The sequence below is a fragment of the Grampus griseus genome (genome assembly GCF_964374135.1).
Source record: "Grampus griseus genome assembly, chromosome: 6".
NCBI classification, from domain to species: domain Eukaryota; kingdom Metazoa; phylum Chordata; class Mammalia; order Artiodactyla; family Delphinidae; genus Grampus; species Grampus griseus.
In genome coordinates, this window is record NC_139000.1 from 52,970,319 (window position 1) to 52,991,929 (window position 21,611).

A 21,611-nucleotide genomic window follows, 5' to 3' on the forward strand; every position below is an offset into this window, starting at 1 on the left:
TAACAGCCCCTGCTGGAGAAGGAACCGTGAAAGTAGAGTATTGGATTCCTTAGCTATTTTAAATGGAAGCAGGGCAGTACTGACTTCTTATACAGTGACCATTCTTCTCCTACCCAGACCTCATAAAGGGCCGTCTCTATTGGCTGGATTCCAAATTGCACATGTTATCCAGTGTGGACTTGAACGGCCAAGATCGCAGGGTGGTCCTAAAGTCTCTGGAATTCCTAGCTCATCCCCTCGCGCTCACAATATTTGAGGTAAGACGTGTGTCTCACATCTAAGTGTATACCTCTGAGTTACTGTAGCACCTTGGGGGAGAAGGAACAGGGAAAGGAGGGAAGGACAGAGGGGCATGACTTGCGAAACTGCATTCACCTAAAACCTGGGACAAATGACGTACTGATTCCTCATAGCATTTTAAGAAACCTGAACTCATGCTTCTCTCAGAGTTTTACATCCGATGTCCCAGACCGGCTTTAAATAAACTTGGTCCATTAAATTGCCAGTAAATAATAATGACCTTAGAGACTGACTCGTGTTCATCCTACACGTACATACTAATATGGGGGTTCTGTTTTAGGATCGTGTCTACTGGATAGATGGGGAAAATGAAGCCGTCTACGGCGCCAATAAATTCACTGGATCGGAGCTGGCCACTCTAGTCAACAACCTTAACGATGCCCAAGACATCATCGTCTATCATGCACTTGTACAGCCATCAGGTACTGTGGGGAAGCAGAGCCCCTCGTGGCTACTTTCAGGGTAGCAGCATGACACAGTGCCCCTGGGGATCTGTAGCTCCCTAGCAACTCAGCTTGCTCTACAATGGAATTTTCCCCTCCTGGAGCCTCCCTCAAACCTGGTGCTCGGTATATTTTATTCTGACTTCCAAGTCAAAGAGCTTGAGAACTTCATCTCTTAGCTGCCCTCCCAACCGTCAGTGCTCTGTCTTTTATTTCAGTCCCTTCCATATCTCCTTGGCATTCATTCCTTCTTGCTAGGACTTTTGCACTAGCCTCCAAAGTCGCTTTTATGCCACAGCCTTTTCCTGCCTCCCCACTATGGCACATCGTATATGGAATTGTGTGCTTCCTCAAACACTATGGTCTCCTGCTCAGAATACTTGACTGGTTCTACCCAAATGAAACCCTTAAACCTCCCCATAGCTGGGTTCCTTCTGTTTTGTGGGAGTGAGGCAAAGCCGCAGAGCATGCTTCTCTCCTTCCTCTGAGCCTCAGACTAGCCAGTTTGTAAGCTTTGGACCAATAGGGAGGCCAGGTCCGGTCACCCATCTCCTTTCCCCACCTCTTCCCTCACCACCCATCTGTTTACCGCATAACTCTTGTCCTACTTCCAAGAAGTTTCTGTGGCACTTTGCTGTCCTTAGAGCATGCTGCCTGTACCCTTACATTTATCCTTCACTGGTATTGGTTTAACTTTAGGGTTTGACAGAGTATACGAGTTTGGGCTCCTTGGAGACAAGGAGTCATGTCTTCAGCATCTAGAACCAAAGTTTATGTACAGCAGGCGCTGGAAGACCCATTTTAAAGGACTTTTCTTTCTGAACAGGTAAAAACTGGTGCAAAGAAGACATGGAGAATGGAGGATGTGAATACCTCTGCCTGCCAGCCCCACAGATTAATGACCACTCTCCAAAATATACCTGTTCCTGTCCCAATGGCTACCGTCTAGAGGACAATGGCCGAGAATGCCAAAGTAAGGCTTTTTACTTTTCAAACACAAGCAGGACATACAACAGGCATTAGACTAAAACACTAGCTACAGAAACTAGCCTGGACTTTAAGAATTCTGTTTTAACTCACTCTTGGAATAGATTGGAGAACATATCTGCTACTGTTGCATGCCAGGAGTTCACATCACTACTTCAGCACTAACTCATTTCAACATTAGATGAGTCTACAGGTGACTATGCTGATATACCAATTACAGCACTGAGCCAGCCAACTTGCAGATAATTAAACAAAGTCTTAACATTTTCCTCCAAAGAGAGAGGCCTGAAATTAGTCTTAAAAAAGGCCTTGGGGGACTTCCCTGGTGGCTCAGTGGTTAAGAATCCGCCTGCCAATGCAGGGGTCATGGGTTCGATCCCTGGTCCGGGAAGGTCCCACATGCCACAGAGCAACTAAGCCTGTGTGCCACAACTACTGACCCTGGGCTCTAGAGCCCGCGAGCCACAAGTACTGAGCCCACATGCCACAACTACTGAAGCCTGCACGCCTAGAGCCCGTGCTCCGCAATAAGAGAAGCCACCGCAGTAAGAAGCCCGCACACCGCAATGAAGAGTGGCCCCTACTCACCACAACTAGAGAGCAGGAAGACCCATCACAGCCAAAAAAAAAAAAAAAAAAGGCCGTGGTTACAGGAAACCCTCTGGCCCCCGTGGGTGACATTATCTTAAACTCCTACTTAAACGAAACGTGCATTTTAGTCTCCTGTTCTTAGCTTTTGATTAACCGGCAAATTAAACCCGTGGGTTGTGAGCAAGGGTCTCATATTGTGAGGTTTTTATTAGTGTGATACTGAGTCCCTACGGGGACTAGCTCTGTTTACTGAGAAAGCAGTTATCAGACAATTAGGCAGGAAGACTGGTATGCCTGGTGGTCTGGTTTTGAGAGCATTTCTTGCAGCTTCCAGGAGCCTGGGACTTTGCTTAGAGGGGTCCTTAAGTGAGGCCGTCGGTCCTTTTGAATTGTCTAATTCCAGATGCTTGCAGTTCTGCCCGAAGACCCCAGTGTCTCTCTGGTTTTGCTGCTGTTTCCCTTGGTTATGGCACACCCACCCTGCAACTTGGTTTGGCAGTGGTTCGTCAGTTTCCCACAGCGTTCAAATAACCCATCGCATGGCTTGTCTGGGCTAAACAGCTATAGCCACTCTGGAACCTTGGCATTGACCTGGTTCTTGGTTTTGTAATTCAGGTACTGCAACTACTGTGACTTACAGTGAGACAAAAGATACCAACACAACAGAAATGTCACCAACTAGTGGACTAGCTCCTGGAGGTATTGGGTTCCATTCTGCAAACTGTTCATCTCAGCTAACAGCCACACTCTTTGTACCTACCTGTTCCTTAAATCATTAATGCAGCCTTTAACTACTCATTCTGCCCCTAATTGGTAACCTATGTTTAAACTCCACAGACTTAGAACCTGCAACCCTTAGCCTGACCTGACTCATTAAGATTTCTCTGAGACAGCTGTTAGTGAAACGGCTATTATAGCCTGAGACTCACAAATACTTCTAGACCGGTTATTCTTGGTACACGACTGTAATAGATATTGAGCATCAGTGATGGATGCAAAAGGGCGTGAGGCTCTCTCTACCAGGTGGTTGAATTTCTAAGTCTGAATTCAGATCCTTCTAAACTGATTCCTTTTATTCCCCTGTAGAGATCAATGTGACCACAGCAGTATCGGAGGTCAGTGTTCCCCCAAAAGGGACTTCTGCTGCCTGGGCCATCCTTCCCCTCTGTAAGTAGATTCCCCACATATCTGGATCCAAGGAACTTCTTAAATACTCGATGGGTATTTCTAGTTCATCTAGAGATGCCCTTCCCATGGCCCCTTGTACTGTCATAGCACTCGTGACACTGAATTACCCTTGCTCCCCTCACCAGCCCGGCACACTGATTTCAGAGTCCACAGCCTTCTGTACAGTGGTATCCTTAGCACAGCGACCAGCAGTGATGAATGGTGCCTACTGCTTTCTACTTCAGAGCTGTTCGTCCGGCTTTATCCCCTTTCATAATAAGTCCTTTCCAGTGAAGAGCACTGTTCTGTTCCCCTTCGAAATATGTATAACACTTCATACAGAGGAGCTACACAAATGCTAAAATGATTTCTTGAGGAGTTATAGCACTTGTAGAGGGTAAATTAAAAACAGTTAAGAATTTTCAAACGCTCTAAAGCTATTCTAGGGCGTGTGAATTCTAAAGCACTATGCCAAATGGCCTCTTTATCCTAAATTATGGGATTCCAAGCTTGGCTAACAAACCAGGAGGACCACTTGAAGAGCCCTCCAGAAGCTTCCGCAGTTCAAATTCAGTCTGCCTGGGGAGGGGCCCAGGACTCCACATTTGCCCAGATGGATGTGCTGAGCTGAGCACCAGAGTCTGTACAATAACACAACCTCTGGTCTGAACTTGTTTTAAGCTCCCAGCCCATTTATAGTCTAACTTCTAGTCATCCCAGATTCCTAAAACGTGAAGCTTTTATTAATTAAAAGCTCGGATTATCGTGGATTCTTTAGCATGATCTTTTTCGTATGTTTTGAAACTAGACCTTGTTTAGTCACCTTCTAACTTTTTTGCAGTGCTCTTAGCAATGGCAGCAGTAGGTGGCTACTTGATGTGGCGGAACTGGCAACACAAGAACATGAAAAGCATGAACTTTGACAATCCTGTGTACTTGAAGACCACTGAAGAGGACCTGTCAATAGACATTGGTAGACACAGTGCTTCTGTCGGACACACGTACCCAGCAGTAAGTCAGCTTTGTGTCTTTACGTACCATGACTCGCAGTAGGACTTTTTGGAAAGGAGACCACACCTCAAGCTATGGCTGCCTGGGCTAGAAAGAACCATTAGAATCATGGAGCCACCGAATACTTCATCTACTAGCTGGAGATTAGACAGTCTAGGCTGTTAGAACTTAAGTAAGTCAGTTGACAAGTATCTGCCCCAAACAGAATGACAGGTCAATTAAGGACATCACTATACAATTTGAGATATTTGGGGTTATAGAAACTACATGTAAACATTAGCATGTATCTAGGAGCCAAGTGTCTCCTTTCTGAACTGTTTCATCAGTTGCCTTCTGGATACTTAAAAGTAAATTAGTAAATTAGTAAAAGTAAATATCGTAGATAGGGGGGGTGACTTAAAGTCAGTGTATTGAGCAAGATTCATTTAACCAAAATGACCAGATACTTGAAAATGACCTCTTACACCTCAAGAGCTAGCTTCCCTTTCAACAGTAGAGTCAGTCACTTGTTCTTCAGTTGAAACTCACGTGGAGTATATGGCCTTCACTTACAGAACTCTGAACAGAACAAGTGCTGAGCACTCCCTCAAGCTCTAGTGAAACAACAGTGTGGTCAGTTCACGGCACACGTGTGTCTTTTCACATTTTTCTCCAGGTTCTAAAATCATTAAGTAGAACAGGCAGAATTAGTCACACTGTTTTCTCTCTCTGCCAAGTAGATAGAGTTGAATTCAAGTTAACATGCATTAGTGATGCAACTCAATACTGTCTGGGATCTGGCTTCCCTCCTGTGCACCTTTGGTCTCTGGATGACCAGCGCAAAAGCAAGGTTCATTTTAGAGACTGAAGTTGCTGCCACCAGTGAGGGAATCCCCAGACACATTCCATGCTTTTTCTCTTCCACAGATATCCGTTGTAAGCACAGACGACGATCTAGCTTGACTTCTGAGACAAGCTGTGACCTCTGAGGTCTGAACCAGTAATAACCCACTTCGGAATGGTAACCGAGCCAGCAGCTGAAGCCTCTTTCTTCCTCCAGTTGGGAAGAACATCGAAATATCTTTGCGTGGATCAAGCTTGTATACTTAACCATTTTTATATTACTTTTGTAGATATTCCCGTCCACATTCTGCTTCAGCTTTGGATGTGGTTACCAAAAGTATCTGTAACCCTTGAATTTCTAGACAGTATTGCCACCTCTGGCCAAATATGCACTTTCCCTAGAAAGCCATATTCCAGCGATGAAACTTGCGCTATAGCGTATACCACCTGTACATACACTGTATAGGCCACCTGTAAATATCCCAGAGAACAATCACTATTCTTAAGCACTTTGAAAATATTTCTATGTAAATTATTGTAAACTTTTTCAATGGTTGGGACAATGGCAATAGGATAAAACGGGTTACTAAGATGAAATCGCCAAAAAATTTGTAAACTAATTTTGTACGTATGAATGAAATCTTTGACCTCAGTGGAGGTTTGCAAAGAACTAAGTATTCAAACTACTGTACATTTTTTTTTCCAAGTGCTAAAAAAATTAAACCAAGCAGCTTAACCATGGTTTGTGCCTATTCCTCTAGGATGAACTTCTATAAACAAGCTGAGTTAGTAGCAGGTGTTCTAACTAAATAGATGCGCTATGGATCTTGGTATTGTATTATATAAGGAAGCCTACAATTTGGCTGGTTTCTCTTACAATCAAGTGCTAAAAGGATGAGGTACCACTTGATACTTGCCTCCCCAAATATTTATTTTGTAAAAGAAGCTAGCTTAACCTGCACCTGGAATTCTTCTTCTTTGAGGAAAGTTCCTGTTCTCATTCATTTGTTGCCTGATCCAGAAACATATGCCAAGATTTCTGTCAATTCTGCTTCTCTGTACTTAAGTCTCTGTTTTACGTGTCCTATCATTATATAGTGTTCAAGGGCAAGCGCCTTGCAAAGCATGGGTAAGGACTTCCTCCTTTTACACGCCTAGACAGTCAACCCTGAGGAGAGCTAGGGAGGTAACAAGCAGAAACGCCATTCCTGAACAGTCTAAAGCAGTGGTTCTCAGTGGACTTAAGGTTAGCATCTGCATCACCTGGGAACTTGTTAAACATGCACATTCTCAGGCCCCACCCCAGACCTGCTGAATCAGAAACTCTGAGGGTAAGGTTCAGGGATATGTGTTTTCAGAAGCCCTTCAGGTGATTCTGATGTGAACTAAAATTTGAAAACCACGGTTCTAAAGTGACTTTGTGGAGAATCTGTAAGATGATCTAATTTGTCAGGCTGGCTGGCATAGGATGGACTCCTTCTGTGGACAATTTTTGAAACGTGTAATATGAAGAGTAGATAAGAACTTTGGGTAGAAGAAAAAGTAGCACAGAGCTTGCATAAATTTTTCATCAGATTGGCCATTTCTTTCTCTAAAGCCACAGGAAGCCAACAAGCAAGGGAAGATACAACGCTTTAACCCTGGGAAGATGCTCTAGGTGAGAGTCCACTGCAAAAGGTGCAGCAGTCTTCATGAACTGAATCATCAGCACAGTAGCCAAAGGATGAAGAGAAGATGTTTTGAGTAGCTAAATGGATCAGTGGATGAGTCAGAGTACACCTTCATATGGAATATAAATAAGACAGTGGACATGTGGCCTGTGGCTCAGGCAAAGAGATCAATAATCCCGGATGAAGAAGGTGCTTCTGTCATCTTGTTTAATAGGTACCCTCTTGAGATTTTGGTCAAATGGATGAAAGTGAAAGAAAGAATAGGCGTGAACCTTTTTTCTGGGAGATGAGGAGGTCAAACATGTAGAGCAAAAGGACGTAGTTGTGAAGGTAGGACTCTTCTGGCCACCTGTTGCTTCATCTTCAGGTAGTCATAACACTAAACAGGATGTGGCCTACTGATGTGAGGTATCTGGAGTGCCTATTTGATAAGTAGGTGAGCATTCATCTTATGTAAACTCTAAAGGCCATTTGGTTGATTGGGACTTTGACCCTGCTCTGGTACAAAACCCACTGATTGGTTTATTCATTTGGAGCAATACAGAATTCCCTCCTAGGAAGCTTAAAGACACCAGTGTTCTCCGCCATTACAAGGATTATACAGTATTAATCAACTCTTAACACCCAAAGTCATAGCTGTTAAGAAAATCAAGCAGATTCTCCATCATCTCTTGGATTCCAGTCCCTAGTGTGTTCCTCCAGGTTCTAGGTCCCAATTTCCAACCTTCCAAGAGTCTAAAGCATCTCATTCTTTTAGCCAAGGACAGAAACGCTAACGTAAAAGGTACAAACTCACTTGAAGAAATGACGTAACTAGATATTTCTATGGAAATTAGAATAGTTACACTGCTAGCCAATTCAGCATGAATTAAGAGATCATGGGAGGCCAGAGCCTGTGAATCAGTACCCACACAAGAACTTTAAGAATCCTATGTGAAACCTTTTGCTGTAAGTTTGCTGTGTCTCTACAGTTTAATGTGGGAAATGAGAATGAATTAAGAGATAAAATATGAAGCTTAGCAAACGCTAAAGGAGGCTGTTTGAAGTTAAATGAGCCTGTCATACAAGTCACAGAAAGGAAGTCCTCCAGAGGCTTTACCAACTGCTAGAAAGACTGATACTGATAGATGAATAAACAGGTTTGTGGCCTCTGGTAAGGAAATCCAGTCAAGTCTTTGAGTCCAGATTTTTAAGTGGCCTTTGCAAGCTATCTACTCGGCAAGAAACAGTCCCAGTTGATCAACCAGCTCTCTTAAAACATTCTTCCAGCTATTTTAAAGCCTTGGTATCATTTCCGAACCTATGGTATTCAATGCTTGATGAGCACAAGGCAAAAAGATGGAGACTTCGACTTTGACACTTGCTTCTGTTCCTTATATCTTTGGAAGTCTGATAGCCCTTCTCAAAAAAATAGAAGACAGGGTTTCAATAGCAAAAATATAGGGCATTTAAAGGACTAACTCTTCAGTTAACACTTAGAAACGGGAGACCTAAATAGAAGTTTCTTTTTTTTAAACCTCTTTATTGGAGTATAATTGCTTTACGATGGTGTGTTAGTTTCTGCTGTATATCAAAGTGAATCAGCTATACACATACATATATCCCCATATCCCCTCCCTCTTGCGTCTCCCTCCCACAGAAGTTTGCCTTTTAACTATCCTCACATCCAACCAGAAGATTCTGATGGGGTGTACTCCCGTGTCGTGCAGCCCAACGAGTAATTTCCTAGAGTTCTTACCTTGGGAAGCAGTTTACTATTTTGAACCCAGTAGAAGCTTGACTCCTTGCTTTAATGCTGGGGAAACTTTCAAAAAGCATCTACACTTTTGCTGCGACAACTTGGGTCTGAGAATGAAGAATACAACCTGCTAGTTTTTATCATTGATTTTTGCGCTCTCAGTTTCATAATCAAGTGTTCAGCCTGACTCTGGGAAAATTGAGAATTGTACGTCCATGTTTCAGCCATATCGTGGACCTAAACTGTGGAAGTTCAGGAATACATAAAAGTCGGAAAAGGCTTCAAAGGTATCTTCCAAACGCAGCAGAAACAAATTTGAAGATTAAACGATGGCATTTTTTGGACTTATTTCTCTCAAATCAAGCATAGAAGCTTTCCAGCTCAAAATAAATTCATGGGAAGGGTGATCAGCCTTCTTTTTACATGAAAAGCTGAATGCGAGATAGTGGTGAGGTCCTATATGTGAAATGTCGGGATCCAGGGATAAGCTGCTAAGAAACAGCCCACAGGAGTGGCCCATCTCTCTGTCCTGTCCCCCAGATGCATTCAGTGTTTCTGAGCCCGGCTCATCTGAGACACAGGAACGAAGTGGGACCACCGACCAACAGCCCCACTGTCAGTCTCCTTCCAACCACAGTCACTGAGGCAGAAGGAAGGCAGGCTGAGGGTGGAGGTACAGGCTCTGCGGGCGACCCTGTGGCACATCAGAAACGGTTTTCTTCTTCACTGTGCTCAAGGGCAAAGTCAGATTGGCAGCAAGGAGGTTAAGGGCGCTGGCTGCTGCATCAGCCTTGCATGTGGTACCTTCGGGCAAGTCACTAAGGCACTCTGTACACAGAGGTGCTGGGGACTCTTGCTACGGCACGGTAAGGATTCAGTGAGAAAGCACACGAAAGCTCATCCCTGCATCTGGCATTTAGAGGGTGCAAGGCACACGTCACTGCTCTATGTCACTCTCAGAGGTATGCCTCTACTTGTATTTATGGTGGCACGGTCTAGAAACTAGTAAGCGACCTGCCCAGTGAGAATTACAGGTAACTTAACTCATTGAGTGTAACACGCATTAGACCTTGTCCCATCTGTTTTCCACTATACCTATCTGATGAGATCGAAGTCTGAAATTCAGGTAGAAATAGTAGCTTTTATGTAGATAAAAAGGCTTAAAGGATTACATGCTTTGAACCCTAGAAACAGAGCAGGTGTGTTTCTGCCTCAACCTTCTGACTTCACTGCCTAAGACGTGGAAATAAATATTTGGGGGCCTGCACAGGCTTTGGATGGCAGCCAAAGCACTTTGAATCTCAACTTCTCATCATACGTTTAATAACGTGCTAAATAAATGCTCTCATGTATTTTATTTGATCTTCACAACAAACTGAATAGGTAAGTATTACCTCCATTTTATAGATGTGAAAACTGAGGCTACAAATAACAAATGATTCCAAACCCTATGTGCTTACTGGCATCTCCTCTCAGGAAAGGAGGCAGTGCTGTGTAAAGGTTAAGGTGAATGTCACGTTGTATGTTTGCTGAGTTCCCTTTACTAATGACCTTAGGATGCTTCCACAGTTTCTCAGATGCCCACGATGGCTGACTTCCAATATGGCGGCACACGGGGGTGGAACGCTAGCACCTCCACATCAGGTTGGCACAGAATAAGTGTATTAGTTCTGTGCCACGCCTACAAGATGCTAGAAGTTCCAGAATTATTGTCCTTGGCCATCACAGAAGCAGGAGTAGATTACTGGATTGCAAAGTGAAAGATAAAGAGTCCCTAAAGGAATTTATAGACAGGCAACATCATTCCTGTGTATGAAGACACTGGGGAAAACAAGCTGTAACACAACAAATCTTAAATTTTACGGTTATTATAAGGAGATACATGCCCAAGAAGACAGAAAGAACTGGAACTTGAGTCCACGGAGTGATGATGCTGTGACTCTGAGACTGGATCTTAGGTATTCTGGAATCTACCCCTGAGACCTGGGCATTGCTCACATTTCACACATACGCAAGGAGGGGGAAGAATTCTTTGAACGAAATGACTGGCTTTGACAAAACTCTCTCGCCCTTTTAAAAATGTCACCTGATACCAAAATGTGACTTAAGAGCACGTAAGGCCTCAGGAGTCCAGAGCGTACCACCAGTTATCACGCTCAGAATCTTCAGAATTCTAGAGGCACGTGTTGGGACACATCCCATCCTGCTGACCTGTAGATAAACATTGTTTTATTAATGAACTGTACGTTTAACCTAAATAAAGTTTATTTTTGAGAGAATTATTGTGAGCCTTTCCTTTTTCTAGAGCACTTTTCCAAAAGTTTTTACCCAAATCTTCCTCCTTTTCTCAACTGAATATGGCTCAGTCACCCCTTTCTGGGAAGCAACCAGGGCCACCAGATCTGGGCCCATCAAGTTGAAAGAATGAGAGATGTCCCTTTTCTGGCCATCTTTAGAAGTATAGTTAGCGCCTCACCATAGACAGCCAATGTGCCACCCTCTCAAACTCCCCCTTTCCACCCCTCCCATGAGAGAAACGAAAATCAAAGCCACTATTACCAAAGAATGTTAGGCCAGAGCTTCCTCCCTGTGGATGACAGAGAACAGGCCCTAAAGGTAGGAAGCCCCAGGGTGACAGGACAAGACAGGCCTTGACAAGCAAGAAAAATCATTTTGATACTTTCCCCTCATCAGCTCCTAAGTGGTCTGTGTTGAAATTCATTTATGATAAGGCTAAATTTTTATGAGCCTTTAGACACAGATATTCCATGAAACTTTTTCCAAGCAAGGGCTCCCAAATGTCTGAGTGATATTGGGTGCTCAACCTTGGAATTGGCTCAGGGAGTAGTGGGAAGAAAATAAGGAAATTGAGGGAAAGATAAACTGTCAAAAAAAAATCTTTAAAAGCTCAACAGAGAGTCCTTAATGAATTTAAGATTCACTTAATGAGTGAAATGTTGAGTGAATACCAGCTTTGCAGTGACAGGAATGTAAGTTTGTTCCCTCCTCCACCTGACTAGCTGTGGCCACGGGTAGGTTGCTTATCATCCAAACTTCTGTCCTCTGAAAATCATAACACCTACTTGCATAGGGTCCTCCTAAGACAGAGAGGCAACACTCATAAAGTGCTTTATTCAAGTAACAGCTGCTGTTCTCCAGTGCCAAAAAAATCATAATTCATTTTTTTAAAAAGTTAAAATTCTTGACTTGTGTCCATTTGGAGATCTGACTTTGGTCTGCACTCATACTCAATCCCATTTGCAAGCGTTCCCTCTTAGGTCTCCCCTCGAACTGCTAGCATTTGGAGATCTTTCTTCACTCCAAGAAATCAAATTCAATCGTGCTGTACGCAAGAGCTCTGCAGAATTCCTTGTATGTGTGACCCTCTGCTGATTAAAGCGCACAGGTGACTGGTTTAAGTTCACCGGTTATGCAGAGAGGTCTGTTTAATCAGTGGGGGGGAAAGATGTTAAACTTTGTGCCACTCCAGGAGGTGAGGTTAGCACGATCTTTGGATTTATCCCGCTCAGCAAATGTGATGGGCCCATAACCTAAGAGATGTGGAGGAATGATAAATATTGGGTCTGAACATTTAACTAATGCTCTAGGCTCTTACTTAGAGGTATTTCTTGCCTACTGGTTGATTGAGGGCAGAGAGCATGGTTTAAACCCATAGTCATGTATGTTTTCTTAAATTCGTCCATTTACATGTGATATTTGCCAAGGACTACTTCTCTAAAGCTAAAAGCAAATTTTCCTTTTTACCTGACCCCAAACAAATAGCCCTGTGATTTCCTGAGAAGGGCTTATAAATGCTGGAGGATGATTTTAGATAACTAGATAAGCACTGGCATTCCTTCTCTGGTGTCAGGGTACTTACAGTGAGAGTTTCTGAAAGGTTCTAGGACAGTTTTATAATTGGCATATCCTAAATTGATCATCAGTTAGGAGGGAACTCAAAAAGCTCTTGAACTTTTAATGAAATTGAGGAAAGATATATATGCACCAGCCCCTTCAAAAGGTACCGCCTCTACGCGCGCACACGCGCAGACACACACACACACACACACACACACACACTTCATTTGTCCTTATTTCATGCACTTGTTCAATACCACCTATGTGCCATACTTTGTTCTGGATTCTGGGGAACCAGTGGAGGACAAAACAGGCCAAAGCCCCATCCTTCATGGTGCTCATTCTAGCTGGGAGTCAGGAATGGAACAGACATTTAATATGTCAGGGAGTGATAAGAACTCCAAAGAAAAACAACCAGGGTAGAGGGCAGAGAATGATAGAATGAGCTGTTTTAGAAACAGCCATCACGGAAGCCCTCCAAGGAGGTGACTTGGGCAAAGAACCTGGTAGAATTGTGGAAGTGGCCTACTGAGGACAGAGCAGAAGCAGAAGTCCTGAGGCAGGAGCATGCTTGTTTCATCTATGATAAAGCAAGGTGGCCATGTAGGTGGAGGTGACCAAGGCAGAGAGGGAGGGGAGAAGGGAGCAGCAAAGACCAAGTGATGTAGACTTCTAGGGATGTGGTTGGGGTTTGGGATTTTAAGTGATGGGACCACTTAAGAGGGTTTGGGGGCAGTAGAGGGACATCTCATTTTAAAAGGATCGTGCTGACTGCTTTGTTGAGAATAGGCTGCAGGGAAGCAGGGGTGGAAACAGGGAGATAAGTTAGGAGACTATGGCAGTAGGGCAGGTAGATGGCCATGGCTTGGGCTTGGGGGGATAGAAGAAAGCTCTACTCCACATGCAGCGGCCATGGGGATGGTGAGGGCACAGTACGTGTACAAGCCGTGTCTCTGGAGTGGAGAATGCGTCATGATAGTTGGTCCCCTCCCCCAGGAAAAGCTAGCTGGTTTCCATCCCAGCTGTGCTCTCTACCTGCGGGTATCGGTTTGGCTGCCCCCTGACTGCGCAGGGGTGACAGGCATGACTGCAGCATCAGTGGAGAAACTCAATGAGGCTGCATGGTAGCCGGAGGGAAAGTCACGCTTCTCCTCCCTAACAAAGGAAGTCTGCACCTAGAAGAAGGTACGAGCCTGGAGCATAAATCCCAGTCCACAGAAGTACAAGCTTTTCACCCATTCAAAGGGAGTCCTCCTATCTGGCAGGGTCCTTTTTGTACAGAGTTCTGTGCTAGCTCTTGAGCAATGTCCTCTACAGGCATGTTTTCTATAGGTCGCACAATGTTTTTTTCAATGTAATGGCTTTAGACAGGATCCAGCATTTTCCATCTATCCAACTGCTATGTATTGATATGTTCCCTGTTACCCACCCAGTCTTTAAAGGTATTGGCAGATTATCGGAACTATTTCCCCCAACAAATTTCAGAATCCTGGTATTTCTCAGTTGAAAGGGATCCCAAGGTCACTGAGTCAGGTACTTGTCTGATACCGTTGGTAACAGGTCCCAGCTGGGGAAGCAGAACATGTCTGCCAATATCTACCCAGCAAGGAGACCCCATTCATCAGACAATGACCCACAGAGTAAGTTACTCTCCTAATGTGCCTCGAAATTCAACAAGAGCTCGTGAGCCTTAATATATATATATATATATTAAAAAAAAAAAAAAGAACATTGTTTTGAAAGACAAGTGCCTCCTAGGACCCAAAATCTGAGGAAAGGATTTTTTTTTTCTGTCCTCTTTTCGAGGAAATGCTCTTTAAGTGAGGTGAGTCTCTGAAGGGCACCCATGCATGTCACAGAACAGAAGCCAAATATTAACAAACAGCTTAGAAACAGAAAACAGCCTCTTCCCAGACGTCAGCCCCGGTACCTGTTTCCATTCAGAAAAGAGAAGCAACCTTCCCTATCTCAGGATCCGGTCACCTCCGGAGAGGACGAGGCTGGGACTAGAGGCTACGTGCCATTCTCCCTGGCTTCTCCCTCCCCTGCAGCAGGCACTGTGTGCCCAGCACTCTGCGCACTATCTCTACTAGCAAACAAATAAGATTTCCATGGACCTCATTAATAGTGCCAATTCGCCAAAAGCGGCACACCGGTTTCGACGGAATCTCTAGTTCTCTTAGAAATCCAGTGACATGAAGGTGAAAAAAAAGACGACTTAAAACCCAAACTAACTGTAGCTTCTTTTGCCTTGGCAGGAGGGCTGGGAATGTCCTGGGAAAGGAAATTTCTATACTGCTGTGAGAGAAGGAAAATCTTTGGAGTTGACAAAGGAAGTCCTGGGCTGGGTTTGGGGAGTGAGCGACAGACTGCTGAATTGCTCTGCATTCTAGAAAAGAGGCCTCAGGACTGGGGTGGGGAAGTGCTGGGAAGCAGTAAGGTGGAGAAGAGGGTGGAGCTACGTGGCGTGCACGGACCTCTGGGGCTCCAGCTGTCGGACAGCAGGAACGTCTAACAGGCAATTTGGGACCGCTGACATTTTCTGCACTGTGAACCCTTCCACCTCTTCAGCTCTTCAGGAAGGTGTGTGGCTTCACACTTTGTGTGAGTGGCTTTTGATGAACGTCCTGGAAAGGAGCCCAATCCCAGATCTGGGTAGATGTGGCAGCAGGACAGGGAAGGGACTTACAGAACAATCCAGGAACTGAACTGAACTCAGTAGCTGCAAGAGCTTAGACAGCAGAAGCCCCCCAGGGACGCTTAGAACGGGGACCGTGGACTTTCTACAGAATGTGAGATGGAAGTTCAAGCCCATATTATCTGGAGCTTAAGGGACAGAGTCACTCCAGATGATGCCGCAAATTATGACATGTATTAGGTGGGGTCAGGTGGCTTTAGATGATGCTTGCTCGGTGTTTTGCTAGTTAGTCAGTGTATAGAACTTATCACAGCAATGGCCTGCAGGGGCTTGGAGTAATTCAAACCACGGAGTCATCTTTCCAAAGTGCAAATATGACTGTGGCACTCCCTATCTTAGATGACTTCTTGCTGCCTGCCGACAGAATGAAAGCCAGTATTCTTAGGCTCAGGCTCGAGACCACCATGACCCGACCCCTGCTACTCAATTCTCTTCTATCCTGCAATTCCCCAGCCCAAACTTCACGCTCTGGTAACACCTGACTGTTTGTAATCTCCACCCCACTCCACAAACTGCTGCTTCTCAGACAAAGCTGTGCCTTTGCTCATGCTCTTCCCTCTGCTTTGTGTGCTCTTCTCATCTCTCCTCACTTGGCTCTTACTCTTCTTTCAAGACTCGGTTCACATGTCACCTCCTCCAGGAAGCCTTCCCTGTTGACCCAATTTGGCTCATGTGTCTCTTATCTACCCCGTTATATAGAGATTATCTATTTTTATGTGTATACCTTCCTGACTGAATGAAATAAAAGCTTCTCTAATGTAAGAATTCGGTCTTCGTTATCTTTGTCTCCCCCCCCCATGTATAGCACAAAGTTGGGCACTTTTTAATGCTCGAATACCATTCGTTAATCTGAAACCCACAAACGCAAGCAATATTTTATAAACAAGCATACCAGCACGACGCCTTCAGGTGAGCATAATCTCATTAAAGAAGTACCCTTGAGAGGTTATTTACCTATTCCAACGTATCCTACACCCCACACAAGTTGGAGGTCCTTTTGTGGACTTAGGTTCAGGGGGCATACGGCTGTCTTTTGCTCACATATTGTTATAGCAAAACTTACATCCTTGAGGGTAGACTGAATATTCTGAAACAGCAAAAACCACTGAGCGTTCTGTCAGGGTCCATAGTAATTTTGTCATGTTGATTAAAACCATTTTGACACCCTCCCTGGCCGTCCTAATGAGGAACTCTAACAGAACATACTTCCAGCCAATAGCACCATCTCTGAAATAAACACATAACCAGCCAAGGGAATTGCACTGACTACGGTAACACTCATCTAGGTTACTATATACTGCTAAGACAATTTAAAAAGTTATCTTGTAACTTGATAATCACAACTGTTACTTCATTTTAGTGTTTAGAATTAATTTGCTAACGAAGTGCCTTACATAGCATGGCTACAAAAAGCTTGATCCCACAAGCCTTCGTGTGTTCCGGGAAAAGTGTTACGAGATTTGAGTTCCAATCTTAGTTTTGCCACTTGCCTTACAATCCTGGTAAATTCTCTTCCAGCTCCAAGCCTCCATTTCTTCATCTGTAAAATGAGTCAATGATAAAATCCGACTTAGTTATCAGAGAGTTGAAAGTCAACACTCACGAATCCGTGATTTACTAAGCACTACGACTACACACAGGAGGATTCTGGGTACTCTGAAACAAACACAGATGATTAAGATGAACTCTCTCTTATTTATAGATGCAGTTAGGTAACAAGGCAAAGCTGTGCTCAATGGGTACCCAATAAATGCGGCAAACAGACAATAAGCTCTCTGATTGCTTAGGAGATGGAGAAATCTTTGGGAGCTGCCTTGGTGTGGGAAAGGGGGAATTGTTTTTGTGTCTATTAGAGTAATTGTTCTTCAAGAATAATCACATTCCTTTTTAAAGTTTGATGAAACCAAAGGATCTGCCCAGAAAAAGACAAAACAAAAAAATTTTAAAAACATACAAAAATTGACATTTAATTTCAGGGATCCCTGTATCTCCTGGTACCTATCTATGGATTCTAAAAATGTCCTATAAACCCCTGTTTATACATTTAAATACATTCACATTTTCCATGACTGTCTCCTTTTTCCCTAAGATTCTACACATAAGCTCTCTGAGATATCATCAAAACGGTATATTAATGGACAGAATTAATTAACCTTATTTAATAACAAAAACCTAACAGTTTTTTCTCTGTGGAACTATAACATTTGGGAGTTGATTTACAAACTATTCAATACGAGGGGTGTAATATTGGCTCGCCCTTTGTTACATACCAGGTGTGCGTATTTTGGGTTCTGCAAGCTAGGAATCGCTTCATCATCACATCTGTGTTTTCACACCAGGGAGGCAGTGTGCCATTAACAGTAATAGCAGGGGAGCCAGCGTTAAGAGATTTGAGTTCCGATCTTAGTTTTGCCACTTACTTGCTTTATAATCCTGGTAAATTCTCTTGCACCTCCAAGCCTCCAATTTTTCATCTGTAAAATGAGTCAACGATAAAATTTGAATAAGTCACTTCACATATTTAAAGGGACAGATGAGATTAACAAATATGTATTATCCAAACGTGAGCTTTTTTTTTTTTCAGGGATGTTTGAAAAAAAGACCTTTGCCTTGTGGACATTTTGTAGGTTCACTTCCCAGAAGGGCATTTTACGGAAGCTTGACATCACGGACTTTTTTTTTTTTTTGCGGTACGCGGGCCTCTCACTGTTGTGGCCTCTCCCGTTGCGGAGCACAGGCTCTGGACGCGCAGGCTCAGCGGCCATGGCTCACGGGCCTAGCTGCTCCGCGGCATGTGGGATCTTCCCGGACCGGGGCACGAACCCGTGTCCCCTGCATCGGCAGGGAAGCCCCGACATCATGGACTTTTTGTTTACAATGAAAATCACTGTGCACGATGTTCTGTGTTTAAAATAACACCACCCATATTGACAATGCCAAGTCATTCACACTGATGCCAAATGAAAGTCATTCCCTAATCCACTGAATTTTCCATTGATGTCAATTGTGTCTCCCTCCCAACAGCATTGCATTATATTAGAAAGGTGTGCCTGCTTTACTAACATATAGGCATTGTTTGAGTTGCCGTGCAGAAGAAAATGCTGAACAATGTTCTCATGAAACTTATATTTGGGGAAGTATTTTCACTCATGAGTTGAAAAGAGCTTGTAAAATATGATGGCTTCAGTCTTAAAACAAATAACATATTGTTATTTTTGCAGTTTGAGTTACTAAGCTCCTTGGTTGGCGCTGGCCTATCCTATCCCTAGAGCTGATGCAATAAAGTGAAACTCATTGAGAGTGGCTACTGCAATCAGATGATCAAATTGCAATATTGTTCTTAAAATAATTAACAGTGTAGAAGGACACATGTAGAATATCATGCCCAGAACAGAAGACTGTGCTTGTGCAAAAGGACAAATCTCCAGTGTTGAGGGCAGGCAGCTAATTTACAGAGTTGTGTTATGAACGAGTCCTTAAGATGTGTGTTTCTTTTATGACTCTTTAAACCTGTAAAGAAAAGAAAATGTGAAATAATTGTGGCGCTCCAAGGACAGTGATGCTTCGAGGACAAAGGACGACCCTGCCTGCAAAGTTTCAGTGTTACACCCCCTACCGGACTCTTAATCCCCCTACCCACCATGTTGTGATGGTTACGAAATTCCTCCGCCCACCTGGGCCCTGGGCCCTGTCCCAAATAAGGAAAGGCATCTGGCCTGTCCCACTCCCACCCTATAGAAGGAAGGTATATGTGCCTCGACCAGTCAGTAAACGAAATTTTCACCTCGGACCATTCCTTTGTTTTCTGGCTCTAAAAACTGATCAATAGCACATGTTCGGGCTCGACTCTCCCAGACTACTAGGAAGTCAGCTCGCTGTTCTGGCAGCGACCCTTCCTTCTAATAAATTCTATCTTCTTTACATTCTGCCTTGTGTCTGGAAATTCTTTTCCAAACCGCGTTCAGACCACAATAATCACTTTCCTTTTAAAAAACTTCAATCACTTAAAAATGCTGCAATCTAACTCTGGTTTGGGGACTTCATAAAGCAGGCGTAAAGCCAGACTGGACTTATTTAGCCTAACGAGAAACCTTGGGCACCAAGATAAATTTTTCAGTGACAACAGTTGCACCACCCTTAGAGCCTCTCGGTGAAGAAAAGGCACCTTCCAGCCTATCTGCAGTTGTCATCAAATGGAGTCACTTTCCCTTTTATGTGGGGAGTTTCCTCAAGCCTGTGAAAAATTGAGCAAAGCTTTATCTGCAGAACTTTTGGAAATTATGTTTTTCCTGCTGCCTCTGTCTAGGCCCTCAATGCCAACATATCTCCTGCCCACAGCTGTCAGATCCATATTCCCAAAACACACTTTTCAGCCATCATCTCTTTACCATAGGGACCAGTGAAGGTTTCAGAGCAAAGGCCACGCTCTTGAGCCTAGCCATTCAAGGTCCTCTAAATGGCTTTTCTAGTGAATTCAACCAAACATTCAAGAAGAAAGAAAAATACCATTTCTACCTGATCTCTTCCAGAAAATTGAAGAGGAAGGTATATTTCCCAAGTCACTTCAAAAGATTCTAATACCAAAGCCAGGCAAACGTTATAAAACATCAATAACCCTCATGAACATTGATGTAAAAATTCTTAGCAAAATATTAGCAAATCAAACCCAAAAATATATTAAAAAGTGAATACATCATGACCACATGGGATTTATTCTAAGGATGCAGAGCTGGTTTACAATTTGAAAATAAATCAGTGTACTTACACTATTAATAGATTTTTTTAAAAACATGATTGTCTCAATAGATGCAGTACTAGCATTTGAGAAAATATAACATCTACTCCTGATAAATACTCTAGGCAAACTAGGAATAGAACTTCCTCAGACTCACAAAGAGCATTGTCAAAATGCTTATTGCTAACATCCTAATAATAAAAGACTGAATGTTTTCCCCCTAAATGCTGTTTTTTTCCAAAGATGTTTGCAACTTGCTCACTTTCGTTCTTCATTTTATACGTCTCACCTCCTGGCCTCAGGGGTTTTTGGTTTCCTGAGTTCATGCCACTAAAGTTTGCTGCAGGGTCCTGGATAACTTGGTATCAGAGAGCTTGTACCCCACTTCCTAATTTGGCTAAACAATGATGCAGAAGCATCTGTGAGCCATAGAGATGAAAAGATTAGAAGTAGAAAATAAATAGCCAGACTAATTGGAAAAACTATTTCCTTACAGCTGTATTTATCAGATGGGACAAAAATTTTTTGGAAACTTTTCCATCTCTTTTTTTTGCGGTACGCGGGCCTCTCACTGTTGTGCCCTCTCGCATTGCGGAGCACAGGCTACGGACGCGCAGGCTCAGCGGCCAAGGCTCACGGGCCCAACCGCTCCGCGGCATGTGGGACCCTCCCGGACCGGGGCACGAACCCGTGTCCCCCACATCGGCGGGCGGACTCGCAACCACTGCACCACCAGGGAAGCCCTCCATCTTATTTTTAAAGAGCTCTATCCTCTGGATTATTTTATGAACACATCCCTCGTCTTACTACTAAAATATTTATAGAGATAGAAAGTTTACAGTAAGGCAGTTTTTAGTTTTGCTTTAATAAAAACACAATCACATTTTACTCATCTCTTATAGCCTTCACCTTTTTTCACTTAGCCATACAAGACGACAATTTTCCTATGTAATCTATCTTGTCTAAAGCATGATTTTAGAGGCTATATAGTATGTCATGATATGGCTATGCCGCAATTTACTTAACCTTGTCCCTGTTGATGAGCATTCATTTTGTATCCAATTTTTCTAAATTTGCCATTTTAAAGAGTATTGCCATTACTTTCCACCTATACAATAAATAAGAAACCCCTTAGATTTTTCTCACAGCCCAGATGACTTACTCCCTAATCCTGATAGAAATCTGCAAGCTTATACTCTGGAATGAATAAACCAGAAAGACTTTGGATGAAAACAGGGTAATCAAGTTGGCAGTCAACACTGTCCATCTTAAGAGCCCCAACTGTGTTAGTTCCCAGAATGATTCAGGTAGATTTATACTCCTGTACACACACACACACACCAAAAATTTGAAGGTTTTAATTTGACCGAGAAAAAGTATCTTTAGTTGCCAATGGTTGAATTCCCTCTAAAAATGGCCAGGTCCTGGACTGAGTCACGGATGGGGAAAACCACCAGCCAGCAAGCCCACCTACTGCTCACAGAGCTTTAATCAGCATTTGATCCCCTTACTCTTACATATGAATAAACAACCAAGGGTCACAAAAATTTTTGAAAAATCTCCCACAATGAAAAATGAACAAAATTAGACA

At 43.4% G+C, this 21,611-nt stretch overlaps 1 protein-coding gene across 2 annotated transcripts in view; it reads left to right on the plus strand.

Annotated features, from left to right (window-relative positions):
• Window positions 1–6,062, plus strand: part of VLDLR (very low density lipoprotein receptor) — a 32,191-nt gene extending 26,129 nt beyond the window's left edge. The window contains exons 14-20 of one of the 2 annotated variants that reach the window (XM_082657355.1): window positions 118–257; window positions 581–722; window positions 1,570–1,716; window positions 2,937–3,020; window positions 3,408–3,488; window positions 4,330–4,499; window positions 5,406–6,062. In XM_082657355.1, coding sequence (XP_082513481.1) covers window positions 118–257; window positions 581–722; window positions 1,570–1,716; window positions 2,937–3,020; window positions 3,408–3,488; window positions 4,330–4,499; window positions 5,406–5,441 — 800 coding nt within the window. In that variant the 3' untranslated portion in view covers window positions 5,442–6,062. The remainder of the gene's footprint in view (window positions 1–117; window positions 258–580; window positions 723–1,569; window positions 1,717–2,936; window positions 3,021–3,407; window positions 3,489–4,329; window positions 4,500–5,405) is intronic. The other variant, XM_082657356.1, reaches the window with a different exon arrangement.
• The last annotated feature ends 15,549 nt before the right edge of the window (window positions 6,063–21,611 follow it).